This window comes from Ursus americanus, chromosome 4, assembly GCF_024610735.1.
Source record: "Ursus americanus isolate L20-20 chromosome 4, mUrsAme1.1.p, whole genome shotgun sequence".
NCBI lineage: Eukaryota > Metazoa > Chordata > Mammalia > Carnivora > Ursidae > Ursus > Ursus americanus.
In genome coordinates, this window is record NC_142130.1 from 44490489 (window position 1) to 44507022 (window position 16534).

The 16534-nt window shown below is 51.7% G+C and overlaps 1 protein-coding gene across 1 annotated transcript; it reads right to left on the reverse strand.

The window, feature by feature from the left end:
* Window positions 1-911: 911 nt before the first annotated feature.
* Window positions 912-13358, reverse strand: TAGLN3 (transgelin 3). Its single transcript, XM_045785221.2, has 4 exons — window positions 13011-13358; window positions 11670-11844; window positions 2744-2846; window positions 912-1381 (listed from the first exon to the last, which is right to left on the reverse strand). The coding sequence occupies exons 1-4, from the start codon at window positions 13188-13190 to the stop codon at window positions 1240-1242; spliced, it is 600 nt and encodes a 199-aa protein (XP_045641177.1). The 5' UTR covers window positions 13191-13358; the 3' UTR covers window positions 912-1239.
* Between the last annotated feature and the right edge of the window lie 3176 nt (window positions 13359-16534).

Genomic DNA, 16534 nt, shown 5'->3' on the forward strand with positions numbered 1-16534 from the left:
CTGGGAGAAGGAATGGGGACCCAGGATTCTGCCTCTTATAAGCAGTGCTGCCCACCCCCGTGGGGATTCTGTAGAAATCTCTATGGAGGCCTAGAACTGCAGAGAACACAGCCTGAAAAGCCACCACCCAAACATTTAGAGGGTGGCAATATCTACAGTTTCACTTATTTTTTACCTTTTCTTGTTAATTAACAATTCATTATATGAATACAATGCCTTATTTCTTTTCTTACTAAATGCAGCCCTTTTTTTCTTGTTTCTACTGGTAGCAAAGAATAAGATTACTAGCTGGTTTATTAGCCTTCTTAATTTTTATATGGCTGACAGAATCTTTAGAACTTATCCCATCTCTTAGCTAGAGCTCAGTCTTAGGCATAACCAACAGATTTAGGGATTTAGACCATCTAAGTGAGTATAAGAGAGCAAAGGACATTCCCTCTAACTCCCGGCTTCTGACGAAACTGGGTCTGGCCTGCACGGGGAAGATTATTGGTACGGAAGTGACAACTGCTTTTTCCTTCAACCATCACCCATCCATCTGATAAAACCACCCACCCAGCAAATAATTCCTGGGCATCTATATGAGAGCCCCTTAAGAACTGGGGTTTGGGTTTGCTCATTCCCCCCCCCCCCCAAGTCTAGCATCAATAGCACAAGGTAGGAACTTTGACCCAGGGGATCAAAGAGCTTGTTCTTGAACTCATGGCTGTGGGCTGTCAGAGTGGGCAAAGCTATTCCTAAGCTTTTACTGCCATTGCCAAGATAAACAACACAACCTTCTCAGGGCTTCCTCAAAGCTCACCTGTGTCTCTACACCCGCAGCTTCAGCTCATTTCCATCCTGTTGGCCCCGTGAGCGAACGAGAGTCAGCCCTGCCTGCCAAGACCCGGTGACGAAGAACGAAGATTACGTTTGAAGCCACAAGACTAATTTGTTTATTAGGTGTGTTCTAATAAGTTGAGGAGGGGCATTTTTTGGCAAATAAATAAATAAATAATCAGACAAAGGGAGGCGCTCAGGAAGAGGCGGCGGAGTCTTTGCATAGTTCTAAATGAACACAAGGTGGCAGCAGTAGGCAACGCGGGTTCTCAGCAGAAGTGCGGCACTTGCAAAAACCAGAAACTGGGAGGCTTCGAGAAAGAGGAGAAGGTCAGAAGGTGACTAACTATTTCTTTATCACAGAGACCGTGGTGTGTGTGGAACGTTCGTCCTCTCACCGGGAAGCGGCAGGCGGCCATCTTACATGATCTGCCGGGGCATCCCGTACCCGGTCATGCCCGCCTGCGACGCCCCCTTGTTGCTGCCCATCTGCAGGCCGATTACGTTCTGTCCCTGGCGAAGCTGCTCCTCTGAAAATCCTCTCCGATTCTGCTGCGCTTTCCTGGGCAGAGGAAGTGAGGTGGAATAACGTCATTCTGACAGTTTTCAAACCCTTCCCAAGATACGCAGTTACAGTGGCTCCCCTGGGGATCAGCAGATAGAACACAAGGTCCCCAAATAGAACAGTAGGCCCTGTCTGAGCTACAGTAGCGATGGAAACTGTGATCCTACCCTGAGCTACGCTCCCACCTGGGGCTGCGGCCCTATCGTGAGCTACAGCCCTACTCCAAGTGGGCTGTTCCATGATACATGAACTCTCTACTCCTTAGAACCCAGATGATTTTTCAGAATTTCCATGAAAGACTCAGTGGGTCCTCTCTGAGGACTTCACTCTCAGAGAACTTGCCTGTCACCCACTCTCTCATAGTTACCTCAAGCCCTTGTGAAAAGTACAAACAGCTCTTCTTACAATCCCGATCCACCTTTCCCTGTGTAGGGCCAAGGGTATTAATGTTCCCGTTTTAGAGCTACAGGGCCTAGGAGTCAAGGAGGATACATTTCGTACTCTTCACCAGAGGTCAGCAAGCTTCAGTAAAGAGCCGGATAGTAAAGTAATGTTGGTTTTGTGGGTCATACAAACCATAGTATGTCATTAACAAAGCTGGGACTAAAACCAGAGTTTCAACTGGCCAATGTCTAAGAGGTTTTCAGACCAGGTTCATTTAAAATGACACAAACTGCTACCTTTTAATAATGGTCTAGAGGAAGAAAGAGGGATTAGGGAAATGAAGGGTCAATTATCTGCTACAAAGTGCTCTTTTGTCTTCATTGTCCACTGAGCTCTTGGGTTGAGTGTATGCGCCCTTGCTTCCCCCACCCATGAAAACAGCAGCAGCAACAACAACAACGACAACAAAATAAATCCTTTACTGACATGACCACGTAAGACATTATCCAGACCAGGCCACTTTTGAAAGTGAAAGTGACTGTTATCAATAAATTCACTGGGACAACAGGCATGAACCAGGACAGATTTTCCCTTCATTGAGTGCAAGGATAAATGGATAAATGAGTTGACTTAGGACTTCTTAGATCATAATAAAACCAAGTTCAGACCTCAAGCCACCTCTGAGAAAAGCCAAGCAGTCCCGCTGAGCCTCTGGAGAAAGAGCATGGCCAGAGCTGGAGGGTCCAGTTATCTACCAGGAAACACTCAACTGAGTCCGCCCTGGGTGGGCTGCTGGCCTCATGGCAGCATGGGCCTTCCCTCGCTCTCGGGAATCAGCTGTGGGGCCAAGAGTGCTTGCCCCCGGTGCTTGCTCCTAAAGGCTTTGTGTGGAAAGAGCCTCTGGGGCTTTGGATGCGCTCTCTTGTAAAAATCATCCTTTGCTGGGGGGGGGGGGGGGCAGGAAGGGATACTTACCTGTGAAACCAGGATGGCTCTCCCCTGTAACAGCCGTCATCCTTGGTGACCGCAACACTGCCGAGAGCCATCAGGGTCCTCTGCACGGCCGCCATGTCCTTCCCTGTAAGCCAACAGAGAAATGAAAGCCCAGCCTGTGTCAGGGCCGAGGAATCTGGAAGGATGGGCCTGGCCCTCTGGGAAGGAAGTTCTGATAGGAGGCTGTCGGCGATCCCATCCCGGGGAGAAGGAGAGCAAACACGTCTCAAGGCCCTGAAGATAACCGTAACAAAACTTTCCAGAAAGGAACGAAAAAATCACCTGCCTGCTCTCTATGTGACTTGCCCAGTTTCTCATCCTTTCACAGTTGCTGTATGAATAAACCATTCCAAACACCTCTCTGCTCAGATACAGGTAGGCGCCCGCCCTGGGCAGAGGCCCTCGCCTCAGTGGGTTCTACAGGCTGTGGCAGGGGGCAGTCCTGTGGATAGGCTTGCGGGCTGGTCCACAGAAGGGGATTTTCCTCAGGACTGGGGGGGGGTGGGGAGGAAACTAGAAAGAAGTTGTTTTGGATGGATTCAACGTGCCAGACCCCGGGGGGCTTCTCTCTTTCACTTTCTCTGGGTTAAAAGGGTCTGAAATCACCGACATGCACCCAGCTGAGTGCTCACGTGGCTGTGGGCTGGAGGCCGGCGCAGGAGGGAAGGCGAATCGCCACAGAAAGCACCCAATGTGACGCAAGTGAGAGGCCCTGTATTTTGTGCAGCTTGGAAGGAGCTAAATGGAGATATTAAATAGCCGGCTTGTGGGCTGTGTGTGTCTGCGTGTGTGTGAGAGATGTGGGGTGTGCCCCTTGACGCCGTGGGAGGGGGGGCACTGTTACCTGAGGAGCCCAGTGACCCTGAGCGCACAGAGAAGGCCATGGGACCCTACAGGTCAGCCTCCCTCCCACCTTTCCTCCTTTCCCCCCTTCCAGCTGACTGCCAGGCCCCGGACTGGGAAACATGCTGCTGGGCGGTTAGCCCTGACTCAGAACCAGATCCACGCAGGGCGCGAGTGTGGAGGGCAAAGCTCCAGGCGCAGGGTTAGAACGGAGAGCGGCGCTCCGCGGGCGGGCAGCGTGGGGGTAAAGCCACGGAAGTTAACAGCAAATACTAAAAGGCCCTCAGTCGGTGAAGCATCTGACTCTTGGTTTGGGCTCAGGTCGTGATCTCAGGTTCCATGCTCAACGGGGAGTCTGCTTGAGATTCTCTCCCTCTGCTCCTCCCCCTATTCACGCGCGCCCACTCTCTCTCTCTATCTCAGATAAATAAATAAATCTTTAAAAAAAAAAAAAAGGCCCTCTTTGCACGGAGTGAACCATCTGTGGTCTTTGCAGCCGGGCTGCTGCAGCTCGGTCACTGGGGAATACAGAATTACAGGAGAGAGGCAGATGGAAAGCAAGACTGGAGTAGAACTCTTAACGAAATAAACAATTAAGGCCCACAGAGGAAGTCCAGTTCAGGATGTCCATCTATTCAACGAGGAGAGAGAGACGGCAGATCCCCCTTCCCTCACTATTCTCCTCCACCCATTAACCGCAGGGCAATTTCCGGGATCCTGAGGCCGGTGCGGTTGGCAGGCAGCTGCAGGGACGAGTGTTGTCAGAGGAGAGTCCCCGGGTGCAAGGAGCAGCGGCGGGAGGGGGGGGGTGCAGGTTAGAGTGTGTGGGCAGCAGATGGGCGGAGGAGGGCACAGGGAATAGTGAGACGAGAGAGCAAGCCCAGAGAATGACTTCTCTCCCTAGATAAAAAGCTTTTCTATAATTGTCACTGTGTAATGTGATCCCCCCCTTTTTTTGAATAGAGCTGTAGTGATGATATTCTGAAGGATCAGTTTGGAAAGAGATAGAGAGAGGTCTGCTCTTAAGTAGTGAGCCATTAAAGAGAGCCTAGAACAACGATTAAGCACAGGGAGGTTCAGGAAGGTTAGCGCGCAGCACTCAGCTGCACAAGGAGCACACACGAGGTCTGTTCCCGCTGGTTGCAAAGAGCGGGTCCGGGAAGCCCAGGAGCTGGGCCAGTGTGCAGCCTGACACCCGGCAAGTCAGCCCTGCAGCCCTGGGCGCAGCAGCGAGCACAGACCCAGCCTCCTTCACAAGCCGCTAGCTCGTGTGCATACTGCATGGACCCAGGCAGAAAGAGGGTAAAATGTCAGGAGCAAAGGTTAGGATATCCAACACCGCACTCACCCTCATCCTGGAGAGTGGAAAAGGGAGACGTGACTGGGGGCAGAAGAAGCTAGGGAAGGAGGCTGTATTTGACAGGAACACATTGGAGAAGTCTTTCTTAAGAAAGGTCCCAAGGCAAGAGATTTGATATAAATTAGAGGCTAGACACTTTATTCTACACGACATCAACCCAGTGGAATAGATATGATTGGCCCAGTGTAGGGATGGGAAAACTAATCAGGGAGGTTAATGAACGTGCTCAGTCACTCAACAAGTAAACCAGAACCTGACTCTAGCTCAGGTGTCGGAATGCAAAGGCTGTAAACAGTCCTCAGGGCCACCATCTCCCGTGGATCCCCATCGCAGGCTGGTTGGGGTGCCACGTTCCCTGGTGACCAGAGATGACATGAAGGGGTGGCAGTGGCTGCTTCGGTGCCAGGTTAGTGGGAATGCACTGGGGAGAAAAAACAGAGTCACAGTCCTTGGTCTCCATTAGTTCAAGGGTACCAACCCCAAGGGCCGTAAAGTCTTTGAGCGTTTTTGTCTGGAATACGAGGTCTCAACCCAAATGAGGTTAAAGCAAGAGGAAGAGCTGGGGCCTAGAGTCCCCCATCAGTGTGCCGATCAAGTTCATCTTTGCCGAGATTCTAAGTAACCCTTAGAGCAGAAATCTGTCTCTCTAACTTGTCCAGCTTGCTTTCCTGACATGTCCAGGAAGCTTTCTAAGAGACGTCCCTTATGAGGAGCTCCAGCACTCCCGGACTGACGGAATGGCACAAGGGCCTTTTCTCAGCCTCCTGTCTCTTACAGCTCAGAATTCCAGATCACTTGCTGCTGGAGGGAGGGGGCCGTTTGCAGAGACTGACTTCTGTAACTGGGGGTCAGTTCAGGGCCTGGCAGCGTGGGATCTCTTTGCTCCCTGAAAGCTACCCTTAGATACCCCTTTCAAGACCGCTTGAAAAACACTGCTGAAGGCTTTTCTTCCAAGAAAAAAAGAAAAAAAGAAGAGGAATGGTCCTAGAAGAATTACCAACTACTGGGAAGTGCTGGGAATTTTCTAGATGCTGAGTCCTTGGTGGTGACCTAAAAATGAGACCACTGGCCATTAAGATGGGAAGTGACACAAGGAATAGGAGGTGCCAAATGTCCCTGAACAGCTCAGCATTTCGATCAGGCACCTGGACTCTTCTAGGCTCTTCTTATGGGAGGGGCTAATATTAGACGTGCAGCTGTGGAAAACAAGACAGAGGTGTAGTACGGAAGCCTCCCTCGTCTCACCTGGCAAACCTTTTCTCAGAGAGTCGCAGCATCTGAGTGTGCCCTCTTTCCTGCATTATCACAGAGCAGTGTTTCCCCCAAGTGGGATATTGCACTCCAAACTATGAAATGATAACCTCTGGGGGGTGGGGCCAAGGGTGCTGTGTTGTCAGGTCCCTGCCCCACCCCCAACCCAGATTTTTTTCTTTTTAAGTAGGTAGGCTCCATGCCCAGCATGGAGCCCCATGAGGACCTTGAACTCACGATGCTGAGACAAGACCTGAACTGAGATCAAGAGTCGGACGCTTAACTGAGCCACCCACGCATTTCCACCACCGGGGATCCTTAATACCCGTAAAGTTTGAGTGCTCTTACCATAAGGATACTTAAACAAGGATTTTGTTCTCTTGAATTTTTTTATTACTTTCATGATATCTTATGCATGTCTTTGGGGGAAAAAATAATTGGAGGGATAAAAGAGAAATAAAAAAGGCCAGAGAGAGGTCACTTTATAGTCCAAACTCTTTGCTTCAGAGCTACTTTCATTTTTTTATCAGTCTTGACTCATCTTTGTTATTCCTGGAATACTGACCTTTTTCATCTTTCTGGAACCATTTCTTATTTCCCTGAGTAATAACTTAGGCATGGCCCCAATTCTCTACTCAAGGTAGAGGAACTATTGCTACGGTCAAAGGAGAAATGCCAGAGAATAGATTGGGCTTGCTCTGTGAGTTTTACGAACTTTTGTTGCTTGCCTTCCTGGAGACACTCTGTCGGGCAATGGTTCTCGAAGTGGGGTTCCCAGACCAGCCGAAGCAGTGTCACCCATGAGTTGGTAAGAAAGGCAAATTCCTGGGTCCTACCCCAGGTAGAATACCTCAGAAACTCTGGGGCCGTGTTTTCCTAAGCCTGCGGGTGATTCTAACGTACACCAGAGGTTGGGAATGGCTGCTGAAGAAAACACCTGCCAAGCACGATCACGAGCAGCGCTGGCGGTAACGGTGCTGGAGGCTGTCCCAACGGAGAAGGAGGCTGCACGCGGCGGGCATGAGTGATGACTCAAGTCCCTACACATACCTCACACGGTCCCAAAATGTCTCCCAAACTGGGTGAAATGTTTCTTTCTCTTGCTGTGAAGGAATGACACACACAGCAGCACCACCCGGAGAACATATTTGGACCTTCCAGGTCCACCCCCGACGTAAACCACACTCCTCCCAACTGCTAGTCATCACGGAAGGGGAACAGGGAGGATCACGTGTCCTGGATCCTTGTCGGTAGGACTACTGGATTGATCTTGGAGTCTTGCCTGCGCTGGCATTCTAGAATTCTACCGTCTAACGCTTGCTCACCATGTGCTGGTGCCAAGGAACCAAAAGGTTAGTTGCGGGTGGACGTATAGTAGGGGAAAGAAGCCAACATTTATTAGGTGTCTACTAGCCAGGCGTTGTGCTAGGCACTGTACACATTTAGTCCTTACAAGAACCCTCTGTGGAAGACACTAGACCTATTCACAGAGAAGGAAACCGAGGCTCTCAGAAGCTACGCGCTTAAACAAGCTCACGAAGCTGGCATGGAGCTGAAGACTTTCAACCCACCACCTGACTCCAAACTCATGCTCTTTCCACCGTACCAAGACCTCCTGGGTCTGCAAGTGGCAAAGCGACATGTTACGGGGTAAGACGTCAAGAGGGTAATGACCACGGGATAGGAAAAAGTCAAAAAGGGGATGTGCAAAGCCAGTCCCTCCGTGTCGGAGCACGGCCGATGCAGTGAAGACACCACCAATGACAGAGGCCAAAGGCCACCCAGGCAACCCTACCGGCTTCTGTGTGAAACTATTCATGGAGTCCATCTGTTCTAAGCAGAATATGCGCCTTTCCAGCCTTGCCCCTCCCGCCCTCATTGTCCATTTGTCCTACAAAAGGACAGGCCAATGACAACAGTAATTTTCACACTGCCGCCATATATTAGACACCGCGATTGCCAGCCCCGATGCTAAGCACCTATGCATCATCCATTCCATCCCCTGCCCACCCTGCCCACGCTGTGAAGTAGACACTAGTACCCATTTTACAGCTGAGGAATTCGAAGCTTGGAAAACTCGATTGGCCAGTCACGGTGGAATAGAGATGTGAACTAGGCAGTCTTCTTTCTGACTCGGAAATCTGCATTCTGCTAGCTTCCAGGGTAAGTTTTCTTCGCGTCTTTCTGACCCGCACATTCCCTAGCTCTCACGTGTTCTCTCTGTCTCTCTCTCTCTGTCTCTCTCTCACACAACTCCTTTTCCTGCTCCTCCCTCTTCTCCTTCCCACTTTCCCTCCACAGGAAACACACTGAAGTTGAACCTCCAGTATGCTCTCCCGAGTCGTGGACAGCTGAGACAGCCCCCCTCCCACCCCTTACGGGCGCCCATGGCAAATCCAGAACCTGCCAGGCATTGACTTTCCACCATCCTAGAGACGACTTCTCCAGTCCTCGCTAAGCAGCCCTCGGCCCTCGCTTCTTCCCCAGCCCTGAAAGGGATTGCACACCCCCAGCTGCCTTCCCAGGGGAACTTTAATAGCTTTGTCTCTAATATCCCTGTGGTTGGGTTGTTTTCTGGGCCATTGAGCCCTGGGTTCTTTTTCAAAGCCCTGAACCTTCTATTCTGGTAGCTCCCAAGTCCATTTCAAACATTTCACTGTGCATCTAAAAGGGGCTTCAGGACAATGGGTCCATCCGGGGCCTCTGCCTCTCTAAAACATGGAACCCTAAAAGGGAAGGCACTTGGCAAGCCTGGGCTCCCGCAGCTTTGTTCATCCCCAGCATCGGAGCCACAGGGAGTCACTGGGCAGCCGCGGGCAACAGACCCCGACTGGGCAGATGCCAAGCGGGGAAGATGGGGGGCAGGGGGCAGAGAGCTGTTGAGCCTAAAATGCCTGCAGAGGAGGAAGAGAAGTGCCCAGGCGGGGAGGGCTGGACGACGGCAGCCACAGCCACCACACCCACTGCGCGCGAGGAATCGGGAGTGAAGGGCAAGGAAACTGAAAACCGCAGTCGGAACACCGGGGAGAATGCGGCAGGAAGCTAAGCAAATGGCTAATTCAATAGCTGTCTATGTAAACACGTACCCCCTCCTCGGCATGCAGACCCACGCCAGCCCTGCCTGGTGGCGTCCCTGATTCCCGCTTGCCCCTCCGCAAACAGGAGCGACAGCCGGCTCCTGCAGAAAGGCCCCAGCCTCGCTCCTCGGCCCAGGCTGCAGGACGGGCGTCACCCAGGCCTTGCTCAAGGCCGGCTCTGCCCCCCCTTCTCTGCCCGAAGCCGCCCGCCTGCCCACCTCCTGCCCCGCGGTGCGGTGACCAGCTCCGGCCCGAGCCTCCGCCAGGGATCCTGAGCCTCCCCTCACGCTCAGAAGGACTCTTCCTGGACCTCAGTCCTCAGTCTCCCACGGAGGGGGCCCCGGAGGCACTCGGACACCCTAAGCATCTGCTCTGCTATTGTCAGCCCCGGCTCCCTAAACCAGGTCAGCCGTAACACCCTTGGAGGGAGTCCCCTTCTTTTCCTTTCAAGCTTCATACTTTTTGCCCCGGGGATGAGGCTCCTTGGTGTCTGCCTCGTTTCCTGCTTTCTAGGAGCATTAACCTGGCCTGGAGCCGGCCTGTCCACTACCCTACCTTGGGCTACCCCAGTCAGTCTCACTCCTGCTTCCTGACCTCCCTTTCCCTTAAGGAGTATGAACATACGGGGCTGGGGCAGGTGGCGTAGACCTCCCCCTGCTCTGTGAGTCGGGGACCATTGCTCCCTCCACCCCTCCTCTTCCCTGCCAGCACCTCCTGGATATCAAGTTTACCTGCGTGGTCTTTTGATAAACGTGGAAAGGCAAGTAAGACAGCCTCAGTCACATAAAGACAGGAAAACACACTCGGGGTCCCCATCTCCCACAGACCTCCCACTTTCTTCCTCTTCCTACATACTTCCTGTACTTGGGGGGGGTTCACCCTTCTATTCACAAGAACCCCCAAGTGCAGCGGCTCCGTCCTTCTGTCTCATATAGCCCTGACTCCTCCTCATTTTCATCCTCCTCGGTCACCCTTCGGACTCAACAGCCCTCCTGGTGTAGGTGAGGAGACAGCCTCCTGGTCAAAGCGTGGCGTGGCACGCTGGTTGAGGCCCTATTCTCCGGCATCAGAGAGTTCAGGTTTGCACCCCAGCTCTGCTGCTAGTTACTGGCCATCCGATGTAACAAGTAATTATGGGCAAGCTTCAGCATCATCCGCTATGAAATGGGAAAATTAATAACACCTCGTAGAATTGTAGGAGAATTGACCGGCATCACACAGTAAAGTCCTTGCACCGCGCCTCCTGTATGGGAAACTATCCATAAGCGGTGGCTATCCTTATTAGCTGGGAGAATCATCCTTGTTGTGATCTAGATTTAGAGCAGAAACCAAGCCTCAACTGTGACATCCGTGAGGATGCGGAGGTGAGTATCCCCGAAGTCCCACGGCCTGCCCCGAAGGACTGAATATCTGAGTTTCTCAGTAACGGCAAAACACCGGTAACCTGACAGTCATCTCAGGATTTTAACAACTGGCCTGTGAAGGAAACAGGAAATACCACTGCCCTGGGTGTCCTACTGGTTGGACCACTGGTAATAGCCAGGCCAGCGAGCACGGGGGAGCAGAGCCGGCCTGGCGGCCTGCGTGAGCTGTGCTGTATCTTCAGGGCCCGGCCGGCTTTGCGTGGAACAGTTGCATGGACGGGCACATGTATTTGGGCTCAAGAGGGACGCTAGGCCCTATGACCATGAGTCCCAAATTGTCGGGTAGTGTCTCCATTCACAGCATTTTCCCCAATAACTGTGGATTGTTAAATACGTCCAGAAATGTGATTTGATTTTTATGCTTCATAAGACGTCCTAAGTCAATTCACAAATGTGAAAGAAAAAAACATGTGTCACACTTTCTGAGCAGAATACATATCTGGAAGGTAGAGTCCCCAGGCCCTCTGACAATAGTTTAAGAAAAGGTTAGGGTGCTCTCGAGTTCTCAGATTGAATGACACAACTGCGCCAGGCGGCTTTGTCTGTAAGCCCTGCCGCTGGTGAGTCAGAAGCACGCTTACCACCCCCCTTCTCTTCCAGTAGCTACCATTTGTTCGGCAAGAGTACGTTGTGGGAGGGGTAACAGGAATAAAAAACATGCACGTAACCATTTTAGCTTGTTCTCCGTGGAGGCCTCTGTTTCCTCCCGCTAGTTTGCTGAGGTCCCTGCCATGTCCTCAGGGTGTGCGTTCCTCAGGGGAGGGGGCCCTTTCAATAGGACCTCACAAAGGGGTAGGCTAACAGTGCCCCTGGGTCACAGTGGATAAACCCCTCTGCTCCCCCCAGACGGGCACACACAGGCCCAGGGAAGAACAGCGTGAGCAGCTTTCACAAAGAGATGGGCAAAGTGGAGAGGGAGGGTGAATAATCCCAAAGGCCCATGGGCTGTTTACCTTCCCACAGATCCACCGTCTGAAAAATATCAGTGGTCCTGACGCCATAGGTCTCTGCAGCTTTTAGGAACTGGGAGATTTGCTCCATCTGCTTAAAAGCCATCTTTGACTCGGAGATCTTGGGAATGGGCTCCTGTCCTGGTGGGTATAAACTGTTTATCAGCTTGCACAGGACCTGAAGGGAGAAAGGGGAGACAAAAACCAATGTTTCCCTTTGTATTTACCCGTCATGGATGCAAAGTGAATCCAAGCCCTACAGGGCGCGCAGCTCACAGGTTTGGGCAGGGGCCAGTCGTGCGCCCCAGGAAGGCACCAGCTCAGGGCTGGGTGGCCAGGTTCCCACATCGAATCCCAAAGCCCCAGGTGGCCTCACTCCAGGGCCGCTCCTGACTGCAGTGGGTCCTGCCATCTAGCCTAGGAATCCCCTTCCCTCCTTGCTTCTCCCTTCCTTTCTCTGGGGGAGGGAAAGAATGTTTACAAATAGGGAGCAATGTGTGGTGATGAGGCTATGATTGCAGACTTTTAAGGAAGGGAGGGAAGGTCAAATGATAGAATCAAACATTATGTCTTCTATCAAAAGGCAGATCAGAATCAGGCTTCAATAACGCATCCCATCTGTGCCCACGATGTATAAAAGGACTGAACCGGGTACCATCCTCCTAGATGCCCGTAACCCAAGTCCTGGGCAACCCAACAGAAGCGGGGAATAGCTGTTACGTAACAGTAAATCACAGCCTGCGGGAAAAGATGGGCTTGTGCGAATCAGCCGTCCCCAACCCCCAAACACACAGGAGCCTCTGGTCAGTAAAGCAGTTCTCAAATAAGGATTCCCTTCAGTTTCTGGAGAACCCATGCATTCAACATCCAGCAGCCCCAGGCAGCAGGGCTCCGGGAGGGAAGGGAAGGATGGGAAGGGGGTTAGTCAGCCTGACCCTTTCCTTTGTTGTACTTTGTAACTAACCCATTCCTTGCGGGGGGGGGGGTGGGGGGGAGGAAAAACCCTCCAAGAGCTGTGGGACCAAAAGGCTGGAGAAATCTAAGGGGAATCCTTATCTCTACTCCCCCTGGAAAAAGCAAAAAGGCTTCTAATTCCGCAACAGCTCCAAAGGAAGCTGCCATGTCTCCGGTGGGGTGGAGGATGCTCTAGGCCAGCGAGGGATTGTGCGGGGAGCCCAGATCTGCCGCCCTGGAGAAATAAAGGCATGCCCGTGCCCAGCCCGCGGGACACAGAGATTGGCCCCCGCAGCTCCTCCCGCAGCCTCGTGTTCTCGCGGTCGAAGAGAAAGCCCTGGAGGGCTCCCCAGCCCACTGCCCCAGCAACCCAGACCGCTCCGGCCTTACCGTCCCGTCCATTAACCATTTCTGAAAATGGGCCCGGCCGGGGGGCGGGTGCTCTATGTCCTCGGCGCACTGCAGGATGATCCAGTCCACCAGCTTGTTCTCCAGGTCCGCGTCGTACTTCTGCTCGATCTTCTCCTGCACCTCTCGGCTTAAGCCGTAGCTCGGGCCCCTGTTAGCCATCTCTGGAAGAGAAGAGAGGACACGCGCGGCATCCACACAATAGCAGCAGCGGCCCGGGCTCCCGGCGAGCGGCGCTGGGACGTGCGGGGCTGGGCCGCCTGGCCCAGCAGCAGCAAAGCAGGCAGAAAGCCGGGCGGGGTTTAAATCAAGGAGCCAATGAAGCCACCGGGGTTTCACCTACCAACGCGAAAGAAAAGCGCAGCCACGCGCCGGTGACTAGAATAAAGCCCCCGCTGGTCCAGGGGGGCCGCAACGCCCCTCTCGGTCCCGCCTATCGATGGGGTGAGATGCGATGATGCGCACGGACTCCCAGTCGAGGCCGAGCTCCCCCGGCAGCCAGGGGGCTGGGTGGCGGTCGCGGCTGCCCCTCTCTAGAAGCGCTTTGCACAGGCGGGGACCCTGGGCTGGCAGAGAGCCGGTCATTAACAGGCAGGAAGGCAGGCCGCCTTGACGTCCCGTTGCTGATGCTGCGTGGCGCCTGCGAGAATGGTGCACTGATTCGATTTTCTCCTGGCCGAGGAGGGTCAAACCCGGGCCGTTGCTAAGAGCCGCCCAAAAAGCCGGCCCTCTCGTGTGTCACTCAGGCCCGCCCGCCTCCCTCCCGCTGAGAGCTTCTTTCTGGCGTACAATTCTTTCCCCTCCTGGGGGGAGGGGGCAATTGTCTACCAGGCCAGCGACACAGCTGCACAGGGCCTGGGGCCTGGGGGAGGGTCCATTCTGTCAGCTGTCCATCTGTCGGAGTTGCCAAACCACTTTCCCTCTGCCCTGAGGTAACAGTTGTCTGGCTGGACGGGAGGGAGGGGCTGAGAGCTGCAACCATTCCCTTGTTCAGCTGCCAGCCAGATTCCATCCAGAAACTTCCATCCCGGTGGGAAACTGTTGTGCCTCAGTTGACTTATCCAAAGAATGCACCTCTTTAGTGCTATTTTGAATCGAGAGATACTAGGAGTATGTTTTACAAATTAAACAGAACTCAATGTCAGTGTGTTAAGAAACTCACAGAGCGAAAGGTTTTGATAGAGTGTGAACATTCCATTTGTTTATTTTAGTTAAGGGCCTGGCAGGCCCCACTGACATGCTACCAGTGGGAACTGAGTACTTGGTCAAACAAGACCTCAGGACAAATCAACTTAGACCCGGGTTGGCCTGAAAGTTTTATAACTGCCCAAGGGCTGGGCAATCTGCCTTCCTAGACTGTAAGCCACTTGGGGGTAAGGTCTCACTGGTGTTGTGTAAGTCTCTGGGTACTTTTCATGAGAACAACTCCCCAAAATGTGTTCTTCTGGTTCATTCGGCACATATTTTTTGTGCTTAATTATGGCAAGTACTGCACTGGAGAAGAATCAAATATAATTCTTTCCCCTGGAATGGATTGCTCAGTTGACTCAGGCATATTAGATAAAGCAATTCTGGTACGTGCAAAGGTAATCTTTGTCCCTGTGCAAAACTGTTGGAAGCTAGGCAGGAAAGGACTCCTTAGATAACACGTGTATTGAGAGAATCTCCTGCCGGCTGGGGCCTGGACTAGTGAAAATGTAATCACTTAGTTGACACGTGGACGGTTTGCCTGGGAAAGGATTTAGCGGTCAGTAGCTGAAGGTGTAGAGAGAGAAACTCTGAGATACAGAGGGTTGTAAGAGAACCCACTTTTAGGAGAGCAGTGCGTTTAGCGAAAGGCACAGAAAGGACTGACTAATGCAGATCTTGATGCTGCGTGGACTCATCGGTTGGAGACGCTCTGAAGACAACAGAACCGTCTGGAGACTTGGGGCTTAGGGGAAGAGTTTAGAGCAGGGACATTGTCAGCAGGATTTTGGAAGTCACCGTGTTGCATCTTGGGTGGCAATAGTAGGGTTAATTCCAACTTGCGACTAAAGAAACAGAGGCCCAAACAGAAGGCCTGTTACTTTCTCTGTGGCTGGAATCGCTCTAAGGAAGAGGTTGGTTTAGTCTACAAAACTACAAACAATTCTAAAAGATGTACATTTACCTTCTTTCCTCTTCCTCCTTCCTTCCTCCCTCCCTCCCCCTCTTTCTTCCTTCTTCCTTCCTTCCTTTCTTTTCTTTCTTTCTCTTTCACTGTGCTTTGTGGATCATTTGTACCCAAAGATTTCCTTCCGTTTTGACAAAATGGCTGGGGTGCTCTAAGTGAATGATTGAGCTCATTGTTCTAGAGCGGATACAGTGGCGAAGAGTGGGGGACACGGCAGGGAAGAGGTTAGCAGTGTCCAGCAATCTACAGGAAGCCTTTAGAGAAAACAAGTTGTTTGATCTTTGGGGCAAATGGGCTCAACTCTACATTTACTGAGTGTATTAGTATTAGAATTAATTTTCTCGACAACTTTTTTAAAGGACAAAAATGGATGAGGCATGGCAACATGGTCTAGTAGCAAAGTTAAACTTGTAAACAATAAATACCAGCCAGGTGTCATGCTAAAAATATGCAGAAGGTACTCAGGTACAATGATACCTAGAAGAGGGTAGGGATTGGGGAACAGGTTTATAAATGAGATGGCTTTAAGCCTCAAAAGATGAGTGGGTATTTATCAGGTGGATGGAGTGAGGTGTGTATTTAAAGGGGATCTTTAAAAGGTGTATCTAAACTCCACCCATCTTCCTCTTTCCTTCAGAAAAAAGAGTTTCTTAGTTGTTTGGGTTTTGTTTTTTTTTTTCAGTTTCAAATTTAATGAAAAGTTGGCATATTCCCTTTGGGTGCTGCCCTGCTGTGTGGCTGGTCATGTTCTTGCTAGCTCCACGCTTTGTAAAGCTCAGCCTTGCCCAAGGCTCTTTCCCTCCTCTCCTCCACACAGAACTTTCTATTGGCTGCTCAGAGAACAGCATACTGTTTAGATTTGTGTCTGGAGATGGCTCTAAGCTCAACAGATGCAGCAAAAGCAAATTTATTCTGTGGCCTCACTTAGCTTTCCTTGCCATTGGCCTTTGCCTTCTCTCTCTCCATTGCACGTGCTGAGACAGTTGAGAAGGGTCACGTTGCTTTTAAAATAATGCAGGAGTTCCAGAAGGTAAGGCACTCAGGGGCTGCTGGCTGTTCAATCATTTTCCATGTCACTGGACACATGGCACAGAGTGGTTTTAGAAAAAAAAAAAAAGAAAGAAAGAAAAGAAGAAAGAGGGCTTTGGGGGGAAGAAAAACCCCATCAGTACTTAACAGTGCACTAGAACACGTAGCTCGCTGATACAAAATCATTCGGAATTTGCGATGCTACCCTCTGCAAAGCTAGACTGAAATTTTAAAACTGGCTTTTCCTATCTTCAGATACCGAAGGTTCCTCCTCCTCCCCTTTTCTAACCGTTGAACGTTTGAAAAGATACCACACCACTGA

Excerpts from the sequence above, each read along its gene's own strand:
- TAGLN3 (XM_045785221.2), bottom strand. The coding sequence starts at position 13,190 with ATGGCTAACAGGGGCCCGAGCTACGGCTTAAGCCGAGAGGTGCAGGAG. Across the intron at positions 11,845-13,010 it reads AATGGTTAATGGACGGGACG|GTCCTGTGCAAGCTGATAAA; the intron begins GTAAGGCCGGAG and ends TTCTCCCTTCAG. Across the intron at positions 1,382-2,743 it reads GAGCCATCCTGGTTTCACAG|GAAAGCGCAGCAGAATCGGA; the intron begins GTAAGTATCCCT and ends TCCTCTGCCCAG.